The sequence below is a fragment of the Mixophyes fleayi genome, chromosome 1, assembly GCF_038048845.1.
Source record: "Mixophyes fleayi isolate aMixFle1 chromosome 1, aMixFle1.hap1, whole genome shotgun sequence".
In the NCBI taxonomy this organism is placed as follows: domain Eukaryota; kingdom Metazoa; phylum Chordata; class Amphibia; order Anura; family Limnodynastidae; genus Mixophyes; species Mixophyes fleayi.
In genome coordinates this window covers 408112680-408135917 of record NC_134402.1, presented here as the reverse complement: position 1 = coordinate 408135917, position 23238 = coordinate 408112680, and the positions used below count along the sequence as shown (strand labels likewise).

The 23238-nt window shown below is 37.8% G+C and overlaps 2 protein-coding genes across 3 annotated transcripts in view; one reads left to right on the top strand and one right to left on the bottom strand.

Annotated features, from left to right (window-relative positions):
* The window catches only part of IQGAP2 (IQ motif containing GTPase activating protein 2), a 207295-nt gene that overhangs the window by 30735 nt on the left and 153322 nt on the right, over nucleotides 1-23238 (bottom strand). For both annotated transcript variants that reach the window (XM_075182047.1, XM_075182056.1), the window contains 9 exons: nucleotides 16255-16345; nucleotides 13896-14063; nucleotides 13365-13516; nucleotides 8506-8676; nucleotides 7882-7965; nucleotides 5703-5774; nucleotides 5538-5607; nucleotides 3755-3963; nucleotides 1725-1874 (listed from right to left, as the gene is read on the bottom strand). In XM_075182047.1, the coding sequence (XP_075038148.1) occupies nucleotides 1725-1874; nucleotides 3755-3963; nucleotides 5538-5607; nucleotides 5703-5774; nucleotides 7882-7965; nucleotides 8506-8676; nucleotides 13365-13516; nucleotides 13896-14063; nucleotides 16255-16345 (1167 nt within the window). The remainder of the gene's footprint in view (nucleotides 1-1724; nucleotides 1875-3754; nucleotides 3964-5537; nucleotides 5608-5702; nucleotides 5775-7881; nucleotides 7966-8505; nucleotides 8677-13364; nucleotides 13517-13895; nucleotides 14064-16254; nucleotides 16346-23238) is intronic.
* The window catches only part of F2RL2 (coagulation factor II thrombin receptor like 2), a 2879-nt gene continuing 1153 nt past the window's right edge, over nucleotides 21513-23238 (top strand). The window contains exons 1-2 of the mRNA XM_075182069.1: nucleotides 21513-21668; nucleotides 22606-23238. The exon at nucleotides 22606-23238 is cut by the window's right edge and continues 1153 nt beyond it. Of these exons, the coding sequence (XP_075038170.1) occupies nucleotides 21614-21668; nucleotides 22606-23238 (688 nt within the window). The 5' untranslated portion in view covers nucleotides 21513-21613. The remainder of the gene's footprint in view (nucleotides 21669-22605) is intronic.

The window sequence follows — 23238 nt, the reverse complement described above, 5'->3', positions numbered from 1 at the left end:
TACCATAGAGCCCTGTGCTTCATCATTGGCCTCCCCTTCACTAGCCATCCGTATTCCTTTTATGCAGGTTAGACCTTCCTACGTAAGAGACAAACTAAGAATACAACTGTTCATTGGTTTGTCTCAAAGTATCCAAATCCATAGATTGTAAGCATGCAAGCAGGGCCCTCTTAACCCCCTGTATGTATGTATTACCCAGTATTGTTTTATTGCTGTTTGTTCTCAATTGTAAAGTGCTACGGAATCTGCTGGCGCTATATAAATGTTGATGAGGATACCCAATAGTGGTTTGACAATTCCTGTCCTGTACTTGAAATATACTGTAGAAGCCTGAAACTGCTTCCAATGATCCTAGTTTATTCCACTCCCCTTCCATAACCTCCATGTTTTTCCCATCCTCTGCCATCTTGCACCAGTGCAAAACCTTTCCCAGAGTCACCTACTTGTCTAATGCAATATATCTTACTCTCATTCACTTCCTTGTCTACTTAAAGCATATAATTTACTTGCCTCCCAATATTATCCCAGTTCAAGGGCTCGCAAAAGCCCTTCTAACTGGTTGCCCACCAAACTTCCTGCTACGCATCTGCTATACGCTTGGGCCCTTTTAAATTGTCAATGGACTTCTCTTCATTTGTAGAATTAGCTTTAACGAGTCTCCTTGTTGTAATATAATGCTTATGCTTTACAGAACTTCTAAACAATCTATGTTGTTGTATTTGGGATAAGACTTGCTATGCAATTGTTATGCATATCCTACCGATGCCTTTTACCTAAACCAAAATTTGCTTCTTCCTGTCTATTGCAGGTCTACCATTACTACTGTACTCTTACATCTACTGTCTATTTGTCTCTATAGAAATGTAAGGTGACTCAACTTTTATAATGCAGCTAAACATTGGAAATGAGCTAGCTCTATGGTGTTTGCTTGGATAGAGAATTTCCTTCATTGATTCATAGTTAGCCGGAATAGTTGAATAGGGGCATCATAAGGAAGGACAGTGCTAACAGATCAGATTTTCAGCGCTTTGAAGCAGAACAAACCAGAAAACCTTAAGGAAGTAGTAAGAGGTACACTTTAAATACCCCAACATCTGTTTACAACCTACATCATTTCACGGATATCAGATTTTTTAGAATACACGTCCATTTTTAGTGATATTTAAAACTTTATATTATATATTGATCTGTGTATATTTAAAAAGAGATTGGTGAATGATTAATTAATGGATTGGAAAGTGCGAATGACATTTAACACATGGACAGGATGTTGTGCTTGAGATTGAAAAAAAAAAAAAAAAACGCATCAGATTAAACATTTTCCCAAATGACAAGTAAGCATCTAATCATTTCATTTTCATATTAGTCCTATATGAAGATCCATGGTTAAATAAGCATAATCATACATATTTAAAGAGATAGTCTTATTGCAAATGCTATATAGTTTTATATTATGTCAAAGGATTTAGCAAATCATATTCAAGTCAGTCATCGTTTATTTTAATTCCATAGATGCTCAAACCAGACCTCAAGAGCTACCAACCAATCATGCTTTCAGGATTAATCTGTAGAAACAGGTGGGATAATTACGAACACAGAAAAACAGATTAACTCACCTGTGCATGATTAGACATCCTAAAAGCATGAACTGAGGACAGCGTTTGAGCACCTTTCCCACAGGCTGTGTTCTGAGACTTTGTTCTTAAGACAGACCCTACACATACCTGCAGAAGGTAGAACAGATGCTGGTATGCTTCCAACTTTTTCCTTTTCTCTTTACTCAGCCCTTTAATTCCTTGTTTATCCACAGTCAACATCTCTTCTACTTGACCTTTGCTTTTCTTGTTCAGTTTTGTGCTGTGAGACACAACATCCTGCACAGGAATATACAACATTCCATGATTACCAGAATATTCTAAGTGGATGTTCCCCGGTGACCGCTTTCAGTAAATTACACATTTCCTATTCTCAACCAAACAGATACAATTATTACCATTTCAGTTTTCTCTACCAACCATATTAACACAACCTAATAAAAAGTATACCAGTAATTACACGTTAATTTGTGTTGTTAATGATATACAGGATAATGGACCGCCAATTGTGAACTATACTAGAAGTCAATGAAGAGTCCTGGAATTGTACAAAATTACTAGGGTGCATATGTCATGGAATAAATCCTTTTAATTCACATTCCTTATAATATACAATAGATGAAAACATTTTTGAGTATAATTACTATATTGTTAAACTATATTTAGGTACACCTTTTTTTTTCTTTTTTAAAATACCGTATATATTGTCTTTCTTAATGAGACATCAAAGCGGTTGCCTGTAACACAGCTGTATCATGTAAGAATATTCTGTGACAGGTTGCTGCATGGGGGCTAGGATGAGGCCAAGTGTAGTGCTTATGCTTTCTGCATTTTATGCAGTGTAATGTATAGCCGATGTAGTTTTGGAGAAAAGCAGAAATGAAGGAGAGAAGCTGTAAGTACTATTCAAATAAAGTTTATATGCAGAACCACAGGTGTATTAAAAGTGAATGTGTTATCAAGAGGAGACATGGGATTTTATATATTGAAATTATTAATGCCCTAAACAAGATGTCTAAAATAATACCGCTCCCCCCATCCATTTGACTAGAAGTAGGGCTAAACTGTAGTACACCCAATATGCTTGGCTGCATCTGTGGGCTACTAGTCCTCTATCGTCCCATAATCTACGTCAGCTCTGCCAACCAGTAAGAAGCACTGGTTGAGGCCAATGCTAAAATGACACAGCTCCACCTGCTTCACTTTTATACTAATAAGTGAAACACCCAGGACTGAGTCTCTCTATCGACAGCCTCCCATCTACACATCACATCAGCCCTTCCAGTAAAAGGAAGTGGAGGGGAGATACACTGCCCACATACGCTACTGGGCTTGCTATAAATTAGATCCTCTCTTGGGTGAAAGGATTGGGGAAAGAACATATTTTAATTTAGAACAGCTAAATAAACTTAATTATAATAAATACCCCCCCCGCCCCCATGTGACGGGTCCACTTTAAATACAATGACTCACTTATTCAAAAGGTGCAATATGTGTTACTTATATTTTTGTCAATTGTGATCTATGAGGACATCTGAAAAACATGCAATGTTAGAGTCCCTCAAGACATGGTTAAGTATCACTAGTTTAAAAAAAATAAAAAAAAATGTATTTTTCCAATTTACCATGTTTTCCAATAAATCAGTGATCATAACTTAATTAATGCTACACCTGTGCTGGAATGTGTTTCATAATTATTACTTCCAATACGTCTTTATTTAAATACGGTCTACTGATGTAGGTCTTTAACCAATTGCCAATGTTTACTACAATGTTTCAGTCTGTACTAACGCATTGTATACAGCCTCTGACAAGAATGCTGAACTGGTCGCAACATATCTCAGGAATGTACAGTTCTTATGACATCCCTGAAATGCTAATTATTACTAGAAGTGACTCCACCTATTTTAGTCCATTCAAGTTTTACTTTTTAAACTGGTCTGAGCATAGCCTACTGTTTTCACTTAACTATAGGACAATAAAATAAAAACACATTTTTGATATTTTCTCTGATCAATTTATGCAAGTAATGCCGTCACAGATATCAGCTGGTGTTGAACTACAACTGCCAGAATGCTTGGGTTAGGCCAGTAGGCCATGTGAAATGCAATACTGTTAGTAGTGTTTTATAAAAATGAAATCTTTACAGTTATGCTCACCTGTAGAGTAATCCTGTTTTTTACTAGCAAGCCTATTTTAATATCCATGAGGTTGAGATCTTTTTCCAGCTGTTGGTTTGACCTAATTTTTGTGACTACTTCTTCTCTTAAGCTGGTCACCTCCAGTTCTTCCTGAAAGTCCAAATTACTGTGGTCCAGGAGATAGACGAACTTTCGCACTACATTCAGTGGTGGGTTTTCTGAGCAGACTGCGAGGAAAGAGGACAATAATGAGCAAAGGAATGGTTCTGAGCATATCTAGATTGTAATAATTATATTAAAAGTGATTATTAAAGAGAATGGTTATACACTTTCTTTAGATTTTTACCCCGTTCCAATAAAATTGAACCCTATCTACTAGGTCACCCTTCTGTGCTTTCTCTGAGAGGGGAAAGAGGCACATGTTAATGTCCCTTTGGGTGTCTCAGTGCTTGCAGCTTAAAATATCCAGATCCATGGCTGGCCTTACATCAATGTAAACTAAAAAAGATGGCTAAAAAAGTATCCAAATTGATTAGATGATGTACAGCTAGAAGATGGAGAGCTGCTCATTGACCCCTGAACAAAATTCACAACAACATCTGGTGGGTGCAATCCATTAGATGCTCCTTGACTAAAGAGTTGGATAAATTCCAAAATGTTCTGAGCCCTTGGGATATCGCTACAGACATCCATTCATATTTGTAGGCTCGCCCCGGTGTTACATGTTTCCCTTTATTACACTTTTGATTTTTTAGTTTACTATTATTCATTTTTCCTTTCTTTGTAAGGCCTCCCCACCTCACCATCCTTTTCTGTTCAAAACTCCAATTATAAAAACACTATTTAAGCTTGTTTCCACCCTACCACCACAAAACATGGATATATTTTTCTATTATGCTTGCTGTTTCCTTGTGCTACAGATTGTTTCAATATTGTTATAATGAACATTGTATTCTTTCTTATTATATATATTTACCCAATATTAAAAAAAGAAATAATAAATAAGTCTCAGTTTAACAAATCGCAAACACAAAGGAGGGTTTAAAATGCATCTGTCTACACACAGCAGAGGTCGTTTATGAAAAACATTTGTTCCATGGTGCAAAATCAGTTGTGGTCCACCCATGTACATAGGTCTGGGGAGAAATCTCCCAAGAGTGGAGGACAGACAGGCACATCGAAGTGCGCTGGTTGGACCATCCAGGTGCACCTCCGCAGAACCTGGGTGTATTTATCTATTGTGTGTCATTATTGATCTTCAATGAAGGCGGCTTTTTGTAGGCTGAACGAAAATTCCTGAGAATGCAGCCCATCAATTCACTAAGAACTGATGCACTTTGTGCCACTAGTGCCAAATGATACATTAGGATATGAAAGGATACATTCTCATAACTGCCTCCACTTTGTGGATGTGACAAGTGCATTTTAAGAGTAAGCCCTCTTACAAAACAACCTGATGATTTCTATGAAACTCATTTATTATGCTTTCTAACCAAAGGCATAACCAAGTACGTTGGCAGCATGGATCCAAAGATTTAGAATTACCTCCCTTTCCAAATTTTCAGGTCTCCCCATACCACCTCCCTTTTGCACCATGTTATGCCAGCCAAAACAATGTCATCGTTGGTACAAATACAGCATTTACGAAAATACTAGGAGTGGTACTGTGCAGTTGTCCACACACAGAAAAATATTTTAAACTGCCACCTCTTTAATGCAATACCACACTCCCTCTCCTCTTAGCCAGTGCCCTGGGCTTTTACTGGTCACCCCAAATTACACCTCTGCTTCAAATACTTACTTAACGTCCGGTAATCTTCTCTGGCTTTGTTAGCCTTGAGAAACGCCTGTATTTTAATTATTTCTTTTTCCTGTACAATAAAAGGAAGGCAGTTAGAGGACGTCAAACAGGGTTAATACCAAATAGAATTATTTTTTATACTTGTAAAAGGAAAAAACAACACACGTGATCCTTGAAGTACTGCAATCTCTTCTTGTATTCCCTTCTCGCTTTTAACATCCGGTACCAAGCCTGAATCTAAATGACAAATTTACACAAATAAAAAAAATAATACAATTCAGGGTTTTGTTATGTTAAATGAACTTCATAAGAGAGCACAGAAAACAAACAATTGAAATCACAATTGAGCAATGTGCACTGTATAACTCACGGACCTTCAAATCCTCTCTCAAAATTCTGGCTGCACTCATTCTGGCTCTCAGCGCCACCAAGAGCTTGTTCATTCATGCAGAGATAGGTCTTTAAATTTATAGTGCGAACATATAGGTCCACTGGCAACTTAACTACTTCTGGAGCTTCTTCAGTGGATATTGCTGTGGCTGTTCTCAGGCTACGAGCATAAGGTAATTTTAACATTTACTGGATGGCCAGTTGTGGCATGAAAGTAGTTAGGTTGCCAGTGGACGCGTCTTCCTGCCTATGTATGTTCACAATTCAAGATTAGCTTTATTTGAATAAGCTTCCTGGGGGTGCCTAAAACCAGAGAGATTGTGGCCATTCTACTTGCTGTATTTTGTGATTTACGTACAGCCACGCAACGGTCTTTGCACCAGAGACACGCTAAGGTCTGAAACCAATTAGATCTAATAATATACCGATATTTTAAGCATTTGTACAGGTTCCACTATAGAAATTCAGGAACTGGTGCTCCCCTTCTGTGTTTTACAACAAGCTCTACTACCCGTTACATATGCTAGAACATTTGCACTGGAATGTTTCAGCTCACAACTAGGAGAAAAATAGCACCAGCTCCCAAAGCAGAAGCTGGTTTACAGATGTTTCTTTTCTGTTTTGGCGTGCAATTTAAATGACAGATTACTGTAATGTTTATTAAAATGTAATTTGCACAAGTTTCCCAAATATTGCAGACCACAATTCATTTCATCAGCCTTGTTGGCTTTCTAAATATAGCTCAATATGGGTTTATTAAACCATCGCTAGTATTGAAAGGACTTTCAGAATCACGTTCTGTGTAGAAGCTGTTTTTTATTAACAAATCCCACGGTAAATATGTGCAGTGACAGACAGCACAGAGCGAGGTCAGTAAAGATCACATACAGTAAACATAATGCAAGATTTAGACTGGTAATCTAAATCTAGGCCCCTTCCGGACCCCTTTTACTTAGAATCCCTAATTGAGATTAGTAAAAGGAGAAGCAGCTCTGTACATGGGCAACGTGACTTAACAGAACTGGGAGGTGAGGACAATGTAGACCATGTCCTACTTTCCCCTGTTTCTGTTCATTCATCCACTTTTGTAGCATGGGATTCCTATGAGAGTATTAATCTCTCTTCTATTTACCTGTTTATTATTATTATTACCATTTATTTATGTAGCGCCACTAATTCCGCAGCGCTGTACAGAGAACTCACTGACATCAGTCCCTGCCCCATTGGGGCTTACAGTCTAAATTCCCTAGCACACAAATTAATCTGACAGATAAAGACGGACAGATACAGACAGACATACAGACTAAGGTCAATTTGTTAGCAGCCAATTAACCAACCAGTATGTTTTTGGAGTGTGGGAGGAAACCAGAGCACCCGGAGAAAACCCACGCAGGGAGACCATACAAACTCCTCACAGATAAGGCCATGGTCGGGAATTGAACTCATGACCCCAGTGCTGTAAGGCAGAAGTGCTAACCACTTAGCCACCGTGCAACCTTTTAGCACAATGACAACATAGTAGAGACAGGCCCTGTGTGAAGCTGTACATATTATGGCAATTTGGATGACTCAATATTTTGAAAAATATTGTTACAGTTTTAAACTAATTGTTCAATTTGTAAAAATGTTAATACAAAACTGCATGTTTAATCAGCATATTTAGTATATATACAAATATTTGAAAACAAATGTATGGACATTCAGATGGCATGTGTGGTTCACTGTACACTAAGTAAAGCAATCTCCTTTGTTTTAGCCATAAACGTCTTTGGGCACACACTAGCCATCTATTTTCCATAAAGCAACTGCCTTGTTACATTGAATGTTTTTGATGGATGGAATCATTTAAATTTGAGATTATCTATGTATGTCCATAAAAAAATAATATTCGAACGTGTAATGTAAAAACCAGCAGCTTTACTTTTGCTCTGAACTTCTATTAATATATTCATACCTTGACAATGCCTATAATATTCCCTTGCAGTAGTTGTATTCTGTCAGTATAGGACTTCCTCTGCTTGTATCCTTTCCAGGACGACTGTAAAGTAACCGGAAAAAACAGTAGTTTACATCAGACATTCAGGGCGATATCAGCACTTTAGGATTAATCGGACAGGCATGGCCGTTTGACTAGAAGAGATACTCAATATATAATAGTTCTACTCTGCCATAAAACAATTACTTTTATGACTGTTAGCAGTAATACTTTTCATATTTTTGACATATTGATATATCCAGAAATAGTACTACACCATATTACTATGTACAGAATTTTTATGGGTGCATCTGACAAAGGTCTGAACAACCTGTAGCCAAACGAATGAGTGGAATTCTTACAGCAGCACATAATATTTAAGGAGATGGGGTCAACATGGGCAAATGAAGCAAATGGAAGGCCACAGACAACGGTGGATAGTACCCTATAGAAAAACTCAATGGGGTTCACCGCTACAGGCTACAATTATAAAATGTGAAGGTGATTGCTGAATAAAAATAAAAAAAATAATCCAGGATCTTTTGTCATCAATTCACTTTAACATGCCAACCATTATCTTCTGGGAGTTTTTCCTGGCCTTACCTGTATTTTAATTGCATATGGCTCTTGTTTATGGAGGTAAGTCTTTCGCTCCCTGAAAGCCTTTCTGGCGAGATAGCCCTTCATTCGAGCTTGGAGCAGAGTAATCAGAGTTTCATTTGCCATCCACAGCTGCTCCCGCTTGTAATCGGAGGAGATTTTTCCAACAATGGCCTGAGGAGAAGCAAAATAAATATGTATTGGCTGGAGTTATCCCCTATTGTAATATCCAGTGGATGAATTAGCGAGGCACCATGCAATGTTACATAGGATATAACGTACAAGCTTTCCTCATCTTTGTAATATACTTTTTATGTATACCACTACTGGCATGTTTGGGCAAGCAGATCATAGATAGGTAAAAATGTGTTTATTTACTCAGTTCCTGGATAGATATTCATTTAAACGTATGTGTGTGTGTGTGTGTGTGTGTGTGTGTGTGTGTGTGTGTGTGTGTGTGTGTGTACACAGATTGGCTTTTTCTAATTTAATTTTGAAAATTAAAGTGATCAGTCACCTTACTATGCGTTATAGCACATTTTCTCTTCGTACCGGTTTTTAGGAAGGTTACCTTTTTATTTTTGAGATGCTTTCTAAAAGCACATTATTTAAAATTCTAGAACAGAAAGCTATGCTCTATGCAGACTATGCTCTCCAATCATGCACTGAAAACTGGAGGGAAGAAGGTTCAGAAAAAAATTGAGGAAAAACTACTTCATAGAAAGGGTAGTGGATAAGTGGAATAGTCTCCCATCAGAGGTGGTAGAGGCTAATACAGTAGAGCAATTTAAACACGCTTGGGATAGACATAAGGATATCCATCCAAACATTAAATGACCAAATAGGGTTTGAGGTTACCATAGGTTAATAAAAAAAAATGGGCAGACTAAAAAGGGCCAAGTGCTTTTTATTTGCCATCAAATTCTATGTTTCTAATCGGTGTTACAAAATAAAATGCCAAATCAATATTTTTGGCAGTGATATTGATTTGGAATAACTAGGTGTTCCAAGCCCGTATGAAAGCCTGGCAGACCCAATAGATACTGGTTGGTATCCATTAACCTATTCAGTTAAAGTTACGCTAATCATAATATTTTTTAAAGTCCCTTTGTTTAATGTAAGTATGCTATCTGTTCTGACATACAGCAATTATTATGTTCTCTTCCTTGTAACATCTTTATTTCCTCCCAGAGCTCTCCTGCCAATCCCACTGATGTAATAACCCTCTCACAGTACAATAAGTTGGAGACGTGTTGTAATGACAAGGGATATAAGTGATGCCACTGGAGGTGTAAGATATCATTAGGGGTGTGGCTGGATCAGAGAGCGCAGACAGAGGCAGCAGACACAACCTCCGAGTTTATTCATAGCCTGCAACAACCGATATGCATGCTTTCTAGTGTCAGACCCCATTACATACGTCTGATCTTGTTAAAAACACAGGTAAAATGCATTTAAAAAACGCCAATACGGGTTACATGCTACAGGCAGAGTGGACTATATTTAATTAAGAAATGTAAGGCACCTGTCTCAGGAAGGATGATTTGTGGAGAGCAATATGAAAGGAAAATGTGTATGTGTATGTATATATATATATATATATATATATATATATATATATATATATATATATATATATATATATATATATATATATATATATATACACACACACACCTATTTGCAAGATTAAAAAAAACGCAGAAAATAGTGATAGTGATCTCTCTGTCTTCCTTTGGGGGACACCGGGGACATTGGTGTATACAGTAGGGACAGGGCGAACTGGTGTCCCCCAATGGAATAAGAGAAACAGCTTTTATGTAAGTATAAAAAGCCCATTATTCACCTTGTTATCTACAGCAATATATAGAAATGAGTGCACACAACTCTGCAAACGACCAGAAACATTTGTATGAGTGAATGAGAGGTGCGTAATTCAGTCAGAATGGCTATGTCTGTCCTTTTACAGCAGGATTGCTCAAACCCAGTACTCAAGAGCTAACAGGTCATGTTTTCAGGATTTCTATCTGTAGAAACAGGTGGTATAATTAGTGATCCAGAAAAATAGATGAACTCACCTGTGCATGATTAAAGAAAACCATGAAAACATGAACTGACGGTAGACCTTGAGGACTGGGTGTTAGCACCTCTGAATTACAGAATAATTGTACCTTTACCATATAGGGCCGTGCGTTCAAATGGTTGAAAAAAGGCACAAAACAGATTTTTTTTTTCCTTCACAGTCTCCACAAAGGACAAGGGATCAGGATTAAGATGCTTGATGTTGGCAGGAAACGGCTGTGAAAGGACTGGTTTACTTTCGTCAAAAAATGTTAAGAATCCGTAAAAGAATTTTCAGCACTTTTACTATAGTTACAGTGAGAAAGGAAGGCCGGTGACTAAAACTCATATACATTATGTGATCAAAGGCTTCTAACTTATTTAGAATTTTTCTAAAGATACCTAGTTACATTAAGGCCTCTGCATATATTTTTGCTACTTGCTGATATAAAATCATATGTTATCCATAGACACAAACAGGCAAAGGGTCATTACGGTCAAAATAGAATATAAAGCTGACTTGCCAACAGGTTCTATGATCCATAAACGTACTGTAGCGGCCCTTCCAGGGACTTAACACAGGATCATAGGACCACAATGTAGTCTGCTGCATCTGGACTCACACGGCACTGTGACTAAAACTTAGCGGTGGGGTTGGCCAATATTATTAAGCACTAAATCACTAGGAACCACATTTTCCCTACTAAAAAAAAACCGCTCCGTTGAGCCACATTTATAGTTTACAATAATCATGAGTACATCGGGGGTGATTTATTACATAGGACACTTGTTGCTTAATAATTTGTATTATATTGCTCCCAGTGCATCTGACAATGTGCCCTTCTACATAAGTACTGAACTCGTTCCTTCAGAGGGATAGGGTTGAGATCCAATATCCACCCGCTTTGAGCAGGCACAAGGTTCAAGTCCTTTTGCACAGTGAAAACAGGAGCTTCATACCCTTCCACAGAGTATAGAACTCCCCCTCTGACCCCTTTTATCTCATTTTAATAATATTGTGCTGCAAAAATAAATCTCGTTTTTGCACAGCCTCAAAAAATAAGTGCCCAAAATATACCATTTCATACGTGGCAAGGAAAGCCCTTACTTTACACAATTTCTAACAATTTTCTGCTCCTCTGAGAACACCATGATCTTGCTCCATGAACGGGAGAGCTTTGGGGGAAATCTAGGTGTATTTGGGGGAAACTTATGGGCACTAGTGCAGGCATGGGGCATCAGAAAAGAGGAGTTCTCACTACACAGCGGCCGTTTTCAAACTCAGAAATGTTAAAGTGAAAGGTACAAATATAGATACACACCTCTAAATATTTTCGTTAGACAAAAACAAAGGGAAAAGAAAAAAAAAAAACAAGCATTTCCCATATATTAACATGTTCATTCATGTGTTACGTTACTGTAAGAATAAGGCTACAAGATGTGGTTACAAATTATGCACAGCTAGAATTCTACATTGTTATGGTAACTTGATATCCGGAAACAGCAAATTAACCGTTCTAATTCAGTACGTCAGAAACTGAGATGACAAAACAGTGTAGATTGGTTAGTAAATATATTTCCCGTATGGAATAAAATGCAGCTGGCAGAAGAGTCTGTATGTCACTACAGTCTGGCAGACGACTTGGGGTAACATGACCGTTCCCTGTCTGAGTCATGCTGCAGACATTCAAGGTCTTACACTGAACCACAGAAAAGGGCTGTGATAGAAGCCATGCAAACTGCTTAGGATGCTGTAAGATTAGGAGGCTGATGTGATAAGGGAGAAACCTACACTGTGCTGACTTTGTAACAAACAAACACCAATCATCATTTTGTTTTACATTACATTGTGACTCATTGAATAATAACACCCTCAATAACAAATTAAACAATCATTTTTAATGGATGACTAAATATAAAAATGTAACCAACATGACCCCTTTCCTTGTTAACCAAGCAACATCTACCCCTCCTCATCCTCACTCAAGCTCTGCACAATTAAAGAACAAAGACAGGAGAAGCTTTAGAGGGATGACAAATATAATAAGACACATGTATATATGTGAAATACTTTAAAATTACTGTGACTTCAAACATTTGCTTAGTTCATGTTAGATTTGGATTTAAATTTTAAGGGGGGTGGTGGGGTGACGGCATTAACAAAATCTTATCAAGGTGTGATAATCCTAAAAGACGAGTTCTGGCAGTAGGTAAAAGGATTATTGGGAAGAGAGGACACATAATGGCAGCTATGCTACATGTAGTAAGGTCATAGAGCAAGAATACTGCTTAGATATTCATCATTCAATATTTACATTAGATAAATAATAATACAACAGCTTCTGATGTCACAAGGCATTTTAATTGATTTTGAATATCAGAATCTATTTTGTACAACACAGTAGATTACTGAGTACATTTGGACTTGTGGGGAAACAGTAAAGAACTATAGTGTGCTATTAAAATACTATTAAAATAAATGTTAATAGTAAAAAAAAAATAAAAAAAATAGAGGATAAAATCAAATATCCTCTAAGTTAGATTTCTGGGCCGGACAGCAACACTGATCACCAATGTTAGAGAGGAATTTAGTAGTTCTAGTAAAATGAGCCAGCTAGACAAATGTTCACCTTATGCTTTAAACATACTAAGGTGTTTGTGGTTTGACAGCTGTGATTTAAACACAAATTTTAAGAGGAGGGATTATATATAATAGGTGTTTTTTTTCCAGAATTTATATCAACGTGTATTGCCAATGAAGGACAGGATATATATTGTTAATACTGTAAGCTAAATGATACCTGAATCTCTTCGAGGGAAAGCCAAGTGGTTTTAGGAGCGATTCCTTCTGGTGGATTCCAGCATCCTTCCTTTGTTTCAACATTGTAATAGTAGTCAAATTTATCTTTCAGTTGTATCTTCATCCATGAACTCTCCTCTGTTTCTGCAGGACCTATAAATAAGGAATGCATTTAGTAGCACGATAAGTCAAGGATAATGGCCCTGTGTCATCAACATTCCCTTTATAATTATACATAGGTTTTACAACAATACCTTGTGTGATCTTGATACGATCTTTATTAACTACTGATCTATACCGATCTTCTTGGGAAACCTCCTTTAAAGCTATGTGTAAAGAGAAAGTCCCACTGGTTGTGTCTGTGCAGAAGCCTGTTCTCAAACAACAACTGGCATACATACGTGGGCAATAACTGGCATGAGTTTTCAGCACTGCTATGATGAGGATTTCGAATAATTAAAAATAAGGATACTGATAATAAGTACATTTTGTATCCTAGTAGATATATGTGCTGTGCAGGTACTGTCATTACCTTTGTTAGCCTTCTTTTGCTTGGACTCCATCAGGTCTTTGTGATAGCCCTCGGCACACTCTGGTATTAGCCCCTTTAGTCTGGTCTCGGATGACTGTAGCACCTGCAGAGTATGTTGAGCCTCATCTTTTTCCAGAGCCAGGTTAATTTCTGCTACACCAGCTGCCACTAAATGTGCACCAGAGGGAAAAACGGCATTTTAAGTCTTCAGAAAATTGCATTGATTTTCTTAACTCAATACAATGGACATAGAGATTTAACTGACCATTTAATAATCTGTCTTGTTTTGTTTTTTTAAATAGTTGAGAATGTTCAAGTTTTTTCCCCCCCAATCATACTCCATATTTGATAAAACTGATTGGCATAAAAGAATTACTGTCCAACTGCTTTATGGTTGAAATACAGCATGTATTACAACCCAACTCATAAAAAATAAAGGAAGTTTCTTCCTTGAGAACAATAAAAACAAGATCCAGCAGTAACACAGGCCCTACTACTGAGAATTATCCCAGCATTGAAAAGTCAAAGGTCAAGATTTCCAAATGTAATGTAAACTGTGTGACAGCACCCAATGTTCAGCAGTGTTCCTCTACACACTCCAGGAATGACAAACACTGTTGGTACTGCTGTCGCGCTAAACTTTTGCCCCTTTACATGCTCATAAAAATGTGTATTTTGAAAATTTTCTATCCATGCCCATTATGATGGGTAAATCTTACAACAGTAAGTTTTATGGGCACCTGACAATGCACTGTAAGACATGTTTTTATACAAGACGTATCCTTATAAAATTGAGCACTTCTTCCAGACTTAAAAAAAAATAAAAATGCTCGTATAGCTTTAAATATGTGCATCAACTCCATCACACATAGCGCACCCATTTTTTTTTATATTATTTTTTTTTTGGGGGGTTACACCTGAATTTAGGCTATATTTGAGTTTTGGAAAGGGTCAGGAGAAGGCAGGTTAGACCTCTGCGTACATTACACTGTCTATTTAGGAATAATGGTAATTCTAAAGAAGGAATAGTAGGCAACAACTAGCAGTGGATGGAGCAGACGCTACATCTTCCAAAGATTAAACTAGAATACCTCTATCAACTATTAATTGACATGATTAAGAGTTCAGATGAGCCAGGTATTAATATGGTGTAAACCAAACTCTTGTACTCATATGTATATTTACAATACTTTAATGATTATATACTCCACACCTAGAAAGTATAACTAACTAAAGACTAAAGATTTAAATTCTAGGAACCATGGAGCCTAAAGACACATTGCTGACTGAAAGAATATGAGCCACGTCTGTCCATCTTTGCAATGCCTAGGCTCTAATACTTCTATGTTGGATTCAGGTTACTGAATCCTGTAAACAGAATAGATGGGGTAGACTTTGGACCCAAGACCACAGCACCTAAATCACTTTGTTAATATCCCAACTCCAAATGTGTGTTACTCACAGTAATAATATGGACCGAGTTTGACAATACAATACACTATAAATCTAGATAACTCTTTGGGATGTGGCCTATACAATCTGGCAAAGATACATTTTTCATAGTTCGGAAGTGGGGGCGTTCAGCCATGCTTACAATGGCAGCGCTTCCCATTATCCTTGAGTACGTTACATGGGAATACATATTTATGTGTCTATAAATACCAACGTAATAAAAACACTAACATTTTCAATTATGATACATGTAATTAAGACAATCCCAATGCCCCCTTACTCTGAAGACTTCATCAAGGTATACATTAGGCTTTAGAAAACAGTATTTTAGGAAAAAATAGAAGACTTAAAACAATTATAGATTTGGTCCAAAAGAGACAGTTTGTAGGATTGTGAAGTGTTGATTTTTGCCGACATGCAAACTCTGACTGCAATCCTAAAACTGGCCTTGCACATTGTCTGCATAAAAGGTACACATCCCCATTCTGCTTTCTGGTAATTACCTATATTCACACAGAGGACAAGTAGGTACATTTGCACCGTTGCTGCATTTTTACAGCTCCATAAATGACCCAGGAAGTGTGTATTCATTCAGCACCTGGTGACTGCTCCTTAGGGTGTGTACTGGTGCATGGATTTACCAGAAATTCCTTACAATCTACTTTAGAAATTTCAGTAATCCGCTTAAAAGCATCATGTTCTTCAGTCTTTACAGCATATACTGCTTAATGTGCCAAGTAAAACACAAATACTACAATGCCTAAGAATTTATTGCTTAGTAAAGCCCTATACTTTTCCTATGTTAAAGCAGGTACACTTGATGTCTATGAGTGATACTTCATTTTATTTCAGCACACCAAAAAATGTAAAATCAGGAGCAGTTCCAGGTTACGGCAAAATTACGCACCTCTTTGTGCATCTTCTGTGTCCTGATTGGCATCATTGATTCCTTTCTGTATTTCATCCAGCCAGAGAGCTGCAGACTCATCTTTGGATACCTGAAAGTAACCATAAAACTATTATATAGACCTAATTTTAACACCAAGAAATAAAATATCTGAACACAAGAAAAGATCTCATTGTTTATTTCATTCTAAGAATTGGATTTAAACCACAAGCTATCGCTTTAACTCTCTCATTTTTATTACATTTCATAGAGCTTATTTCTTAGAACAGAAATCCAGAGACATTAAAAATAACTTAATTAATTAATTATTATTATTATTATTAAGGTTCTAAGATTAAGCCCCCTCCTCTTAACCAGCAAAATCCACACGGCTTGTCTCTGGTTGCTTTCTGCGACACACTATTCTCCAATCTGTTTTTTTTTGTGTTTACATTATATATAAAAAAATAAAATAAACAATACTGCAAAAAAACAAAAAACCATGAGAACGCAGGAACACATGGCTGCTAACAGGTAACTATAGATGCAAGATTGGCGGTGACAGGAAAATTACACTTTGTAGTAACGTCTGAACTATTTTTCATGTAAAAATGACTATCCTAACATAACAAAGTTGCAATGTGCTGCCAGTTCTTGTTCATATCATCTGTAAAATGAAAAGTTAAAAGGAATGAACACTCAGCTGCCATTATCACTGACTTTCAGCTAAGCTGTCCTGTGACTTAGTGCAGCCATCAGCTCTAATCCAACCTTACTGTATTGGAATTGGCTGTCTCACATAACAGCCCAGCATATAACAGCCCATAAAAAACAGAAGCAGGGGGTGCAGACAATTACAACCGAGAGACAGGTATTAAGGGATAGCTTTCCTGGAAGTCAAATCTGCAACAGACGCACCTTAAAACGTGCATCCTTTCTAAGATATTCCAAGGTATATATATCATTACAGGGTACCAGAAAACCATTTCCAAGACACTAACATTCTCCTGTCTGCGGGTCCCATTTGAACAGTACAGTGACTGGCAAGAACTATTCAATGATATACCCTCCAAGCCTATAAAACAATACTGGGTAATACATACATACATACATACATACATACATACATACATACATACGTAGGTAGAGGTAAGAAGGCCCTGCTCGCAAGCTTACAATCTATGGGACAATGATTTGATACACAAGGGTAAGTGCTACATCATATTGAATATTGATATCCATCATATGGAATCTTGGATGTCCTCTGGCCAACTCCAACTTAATCTTTCTAAAACAGAGTTAATAATATTCCCACCCACCAACAAGAGCATACCTGACATTTCTATCTCTGTTGATAACATGACCATAAATCCCACCCCACAAGCTCGCTGCCTAGGTGAAATCCTTGACTCGCACCTATCCTTTGTTCCCCACATTGACTCTATATCTAAATCATGCTACATAAATCTAAAGAACATTTCCAGAGTTCGCACATATCTCACGCAAGACACTGCTAAAACCTTAATTGATGCACTTATCTCCCGCATTGACTATTGCAATTCCCTCCTTACTGGTCTTCCCAAAAACAGTGGGCTGTATGCTCAGTCACACAACTATGTTGGTCAGAGGGTTGTTGTCTTGTGTTAGCTGTGTAGAGGATGACAATAGGGTAACCTAGGGAGATACTGAGGGTGGTAGAGGAATATTATAAGCTTGTCTAAAGAGGTGGGTTTTCAGAGAACGCTTGAAGGTTTGAAAACTAGAGGAAAGACTTATTGTGCTAGGGAGGGAATTCCACAAAGTGGGTGCAGCTCAAAAAAGTCCTGTAACCTAGCATTGCGGATTCACAGGCAGTTTCTAGTCAGACCAGGGCCCTATCAGTGTGGACTTTGTATATTCTCCATGTTTCTGCGCGTTTCCTCAGGGTGCTCTGGTTTACTTCCACCTCCAAATATAAACACATAGGTTTCTTACTGTCTGATGAGTGTGTGTGTGTGTGTGTGTGTGTGTGTGTGTGTTAGAGAATTTAGACTAATCTCCACTGGGTTGGTAAATGATTAAAAACATTCTATGTAAAAGTTCTACGTAATACACCATTTGCTATATAAAGGATAATAATACCCCTTGCACCCCAATTAGGCTATTAGCTGTGTGTGTGTTCTTGTTGCCCTCTGTACGGAGCTGGGGTCCAATTGCGAAACCCTATAAAGGATAATAATGAAGATTATAATAAATAATACTAATAATGTTTATCATGTAAACCGCTTTTTTTTTTTCTTTTTTTTTTGCAGTAACCAAGAAGGAGATGTATGTAGTCAGATGCCATTGAGTATTTCTCACACACAAAATCCTTTACATCACAAGGTTGTCCATACCAAGAATCAGCCTATGTCAGACCAAGCACTGAAAAGAGCCATATGTGTTCACTTTATAGACATCATTTACATATGCAACATGATTAAATTCATAAGAAATGACTCCTATACCAATGAATGTAAGTAGTACCCCAGCCTTCCCCACTACTTAGAACATTGTATTTCAATACTCGGAATATACTATTTCCTTAACGTGATGCGGTTTTATTGTAATCTTGTTGAGGTTTTCCATTTTATAGAATCTGGTTGTTGGGCAATAAGGGTAAACACTAAGGTCATGTCTATGACAATCAATGATCTCGCTGAGTAGTTATGTAAGCTTGCCGCACCTTAATTATTACAGCTGGAAGTCCCGTACCCTGCCAGCCTGGATTTCACCATATCCAACACACCTGAATTAGAGTCTGTCTGCTCATTGCCAGTGCTGACGTTATGAGCTGTAAAATGGAAATAAAGAACTGATGTGAGCGAGTTCTCTGTACAGCGCTGCAGAATTAGTGGCGATATAAATAACTGCTGATGATGATGACTGGCGGGGTGCACAAATTAGGAACTGGATATATTTTTTAATATCTTCAGACACTGGTCAATATTCCATCATATTCCCATAGAGACTCATTGTGCAATAAGATATGCGCAGGGATTGCAACGGCGGGGCTTACAGTCTTCATAGAAGTCTGAGGACAATCATCATCATTTATTTATATAGCGCCACTAATTCCGCAGCGCTGTACAGAGAACTCATTCACATCAGTCCCTGCCCCTTTGGAGCTTACAGTCTAAATTCCCTAATGTAGACACACACTCACAGACAGAGAGGGAGGGAGACAGACAGGGAGAGACTAGGGTCAATTTTGATAGCAGCCAATTAGCCTACCAGTATGTTTTTGGAGTGCGAGAGGAAACCGGAGCACCCGGAGGAAACCCACGCAAGCACAGGGAGAACATACAAACTCCACACAGACAATGAGAATTGCTCTCCTACTGAAGGGGGAGTTACTCAACAATACCAATGCAATACTAAGTTAACATTAGATATACTTAAGCTGCACCAATATTAATTTTCTGAGTCTTTGTCCAGAAACAACATCACCTTGGGATGTCACACATTGTTTATTGCTTCTCAATATTCTAAATTCAACATTGCTTTGGTAAGTAAACAATTCTTATTGACCGTGTCTGTGCTAAATTCACTAGTTCTGATCCCAAATTCAACATTGTAGCAATGACCATTGTCTTTGTATGACCTGTGTACCTGCTGTTGGCAATAATGCAATTTATGACCCTATCGCTGTGAATATATTGTACTACCCTGACACAGAAGAGGCAGAGTATCCCAGAGACGCTCCTATGATAAACTAGCAGCGTATAGTAGTCTTGGCGATATTTTGTTCTGTACATTTGTCCAATATCTGATCATTCTCACAAATCTGTTTGTTTTGAGTGTGTGTTTCCCTCGCATCTTAATAGGGTTTGTGCTTTGAAACCAGAGTGACAGAGTTGGACAATCACTTATTTACCTTTAATATCAGAAAATGTGTTTACAGGTAAACTTCAATCAATGTAATAAAACTATTAACACGCAAAACGTAAGCTGGTAATAAAGACACCCGACATCTCCTCTCACCATTACAGACATAAATGAAGCTGAATCGAGCAGAATTTCAGGAGAGAAACAAATGTTGAAAATAAAGGATTTTCCAACTGTTTATAGGGACTGTTCAAAACTCCAAAATGAAGGCATACGGTGACCTTTCATATTTATAAAAACAGACAATTATGCGCATTTGCGCAAAGAGAAAATTAATCTTCATGTCCACATTTACAAAACCAATAAATTGCGGCCCTGTGAGCAGCACTGCAACAGAAAACATTCCCCATCATTACATGTTTAAGTATTATACATGTACAACACACAGACTGGCTGCCAGTAAAGACTGGGAGAGTCATTTCAGGCAGCATGTTACTTCCCTTGCAAAAGACACATATGCCTCCACTTAATTGTTAAAAATAAAAAGTAAAGTTTTGTGTGATGAATGTCCTTGTATGCAGGTCTGGTCACTTGGAAAGCACAGGCCATTGTGGTCTTCAAATGCTCATACAGAGAGGTGCGGAAAAAAAATCAAGAGATCTTTGCCAGCTTGTTCCTGGAACATCACAGTCTCCATAGTGCCATCAGACACAGCCATCAAGCTGTACAATAGGTTTTAAAGGAACTACAGCCACAAGCCTTTATTCCCCCTTAACTGCAACCAGCACAGGGAAATGCATATGCTAGACAGTTTTATTCAATCCCTCTGTTCTAGCTATCAGGAAGCCCATAGGGGATTTGTGTCTGCTACTTGTTTCCCTGCACTCTGTCAAATTGCAGTAGTCCTTTACTAACCTAACAACGCTCCAATGACATCATACCCAACCTTATCACACTATTTCATTTCACAAAGCTGTTGTATAGTGATACGATTATTAAACCCTATAAGATTGACAGGAAATGGGAAAAGATACATTCGGACACTGGGTAGTGTCCTATAACATGAATATTTTTTTACATGTAAATTGTATTTACATTAGGGAAACAAAATATACGGTTAAGCAAACAAATGACAGTCATTATCGAAAAGTGAGAAGAATAGAAACTTTGACATCCGGAAAACACAAAGACTGGTGAAAAGGGTGAAATTCAGGAAACAGTCTGTTATAATTTAAACAAATGACATATATGAATTGTGTAACAATAAAGGTTCTCATTGGAAAAGACTTAAGAGTTAATGAAAAACTTTTATTTCTACTGGCAGCTATCCAGTCACGCAATCTCTTAGTCACAAGTTGAGAGGAGGAGAACAATGTTACAGGATCCAGGGAGCTCCTGATCTGTGAGCACACACACACACACACACACACACACACACACATAGAATGGAGCCAAGGAGGAGACTGTACTACTCGCTCGTTGGAACACCCAGGACAATGATTGAGCACTGAACTAAATACTGAAAGCCTGAAACATGGATGTCCTGCTGGCTTTAATCTTTCTGTCTGGTTCTGTTTACTGCCTGAACGGTGAGTGTGGAAGTGTTAAGATTCTCTTGGATATTATCCTTGTAGACATAATCAGGGCAGGGCAATCAGCAGCCATATCAAGGTAAGGAAACCGCATAAAACTAGTTTACAGCAGTATAAGATAAGATCATGTAGTACTTCCCAGAAACACCTAGGTGAAATGAAACATCGTAACAGTAAAACAGTTCAGACACATAGGAATGTAACTAAATCTGTTACAAGCTTATATTCAAAGTTGACAAATAAAATGATCTGATACAAAGTCACAATATAGGAGGATTTTAATGCAAAAGGGAAGAAATATTTGTAGCTCCCAACCCACTATTGTACACAGCGTATAGCTACAACTGTCTACATAGGGGCAACTTAGATCTACATCTGGCAATTAAATTAAAAAAAAATCCACTTTTGCGTATGATAAATTGTCCCCATTATTTCATATTGGAGACAGATGCAGAACAGCAGTTATAGGAATGTATTTCATTTAATTATGTTAATCCAAATGCATGAGGTAGTTACATTTTAGGAAAACAAGACATTGGCATTAAAGATTTCCTATTATAAAATCTGGCACTGCCCTAAGAAAAAAATGGGAAAGCTCTACATTATTTATTTAATACAACACAATACCACACGGAAAGTAATCCCACGACCCTGCCTAATGCAGAAGGTGACATTTAATAGCTATTGTATCTTGTGTGCGCTATTCTGCCCTTTTACCCGGCTCATCTGATCACCATGCTCTGACAATTTACCACGGCAGAGATGTCGATGATTTTTAATAGTGAAAACAGGCTCAGACATGATATTATACAGACGTACAGACAGGAGATGAAGGGGAAGGGGAACACAGTCATCACAAACCAAGTTGCTATTTGTAAATAAGAACATGGGTGGAAAATTAACTTAATATATCTATGTATCTAATATTATTTAGGTAATGATATCAGTGTGGTGAAAAATGAAACAAGACCTCTAGATCCAAAGACTTTTCGAGGAACTTTTATACATAATGATACACTCCCCGTTGAAATGCTTAATGGAGATACAGAGGCTACAGCAGGTCACGTCCAGGATGCCATACTAAATGAGGGGACAATTGTGGTCAACAATGATGCCATACTAAATGAGGAGACAATTGTGGTCAACAACGATGCCATACTAAATGAGGGGACAATTGTGGTCCACAACTCTACGTTGGTCTACTTAAGAAGTTCCACAAGTAGACAGCTTATTCCAGCCATATACATCATAGTCATACTCATCGGGATTCCTTCTAACATCCTCATACTACGGATGCTCTTTGCTAGAGTCCGATCTGTGTGCACGGCAATATTTTACACCAACCTGGCCATTTCGGACTTCCTTTTCTGTCTCATGCTGCCCTTCAAGGCAGCGTACCACCTGGATGGCAACAACTGGATATTTGGAGAAACCATGTGTCAAGCCATGACCATCTGCTTCTATGGGAACATGTATTGCTCAATTCTACTAATTATGTGCATCAGTATCAGCCGCTACATAGCAATCGTCCACCCTTTTATATACCGGAGTTTACCAAAACGGACCT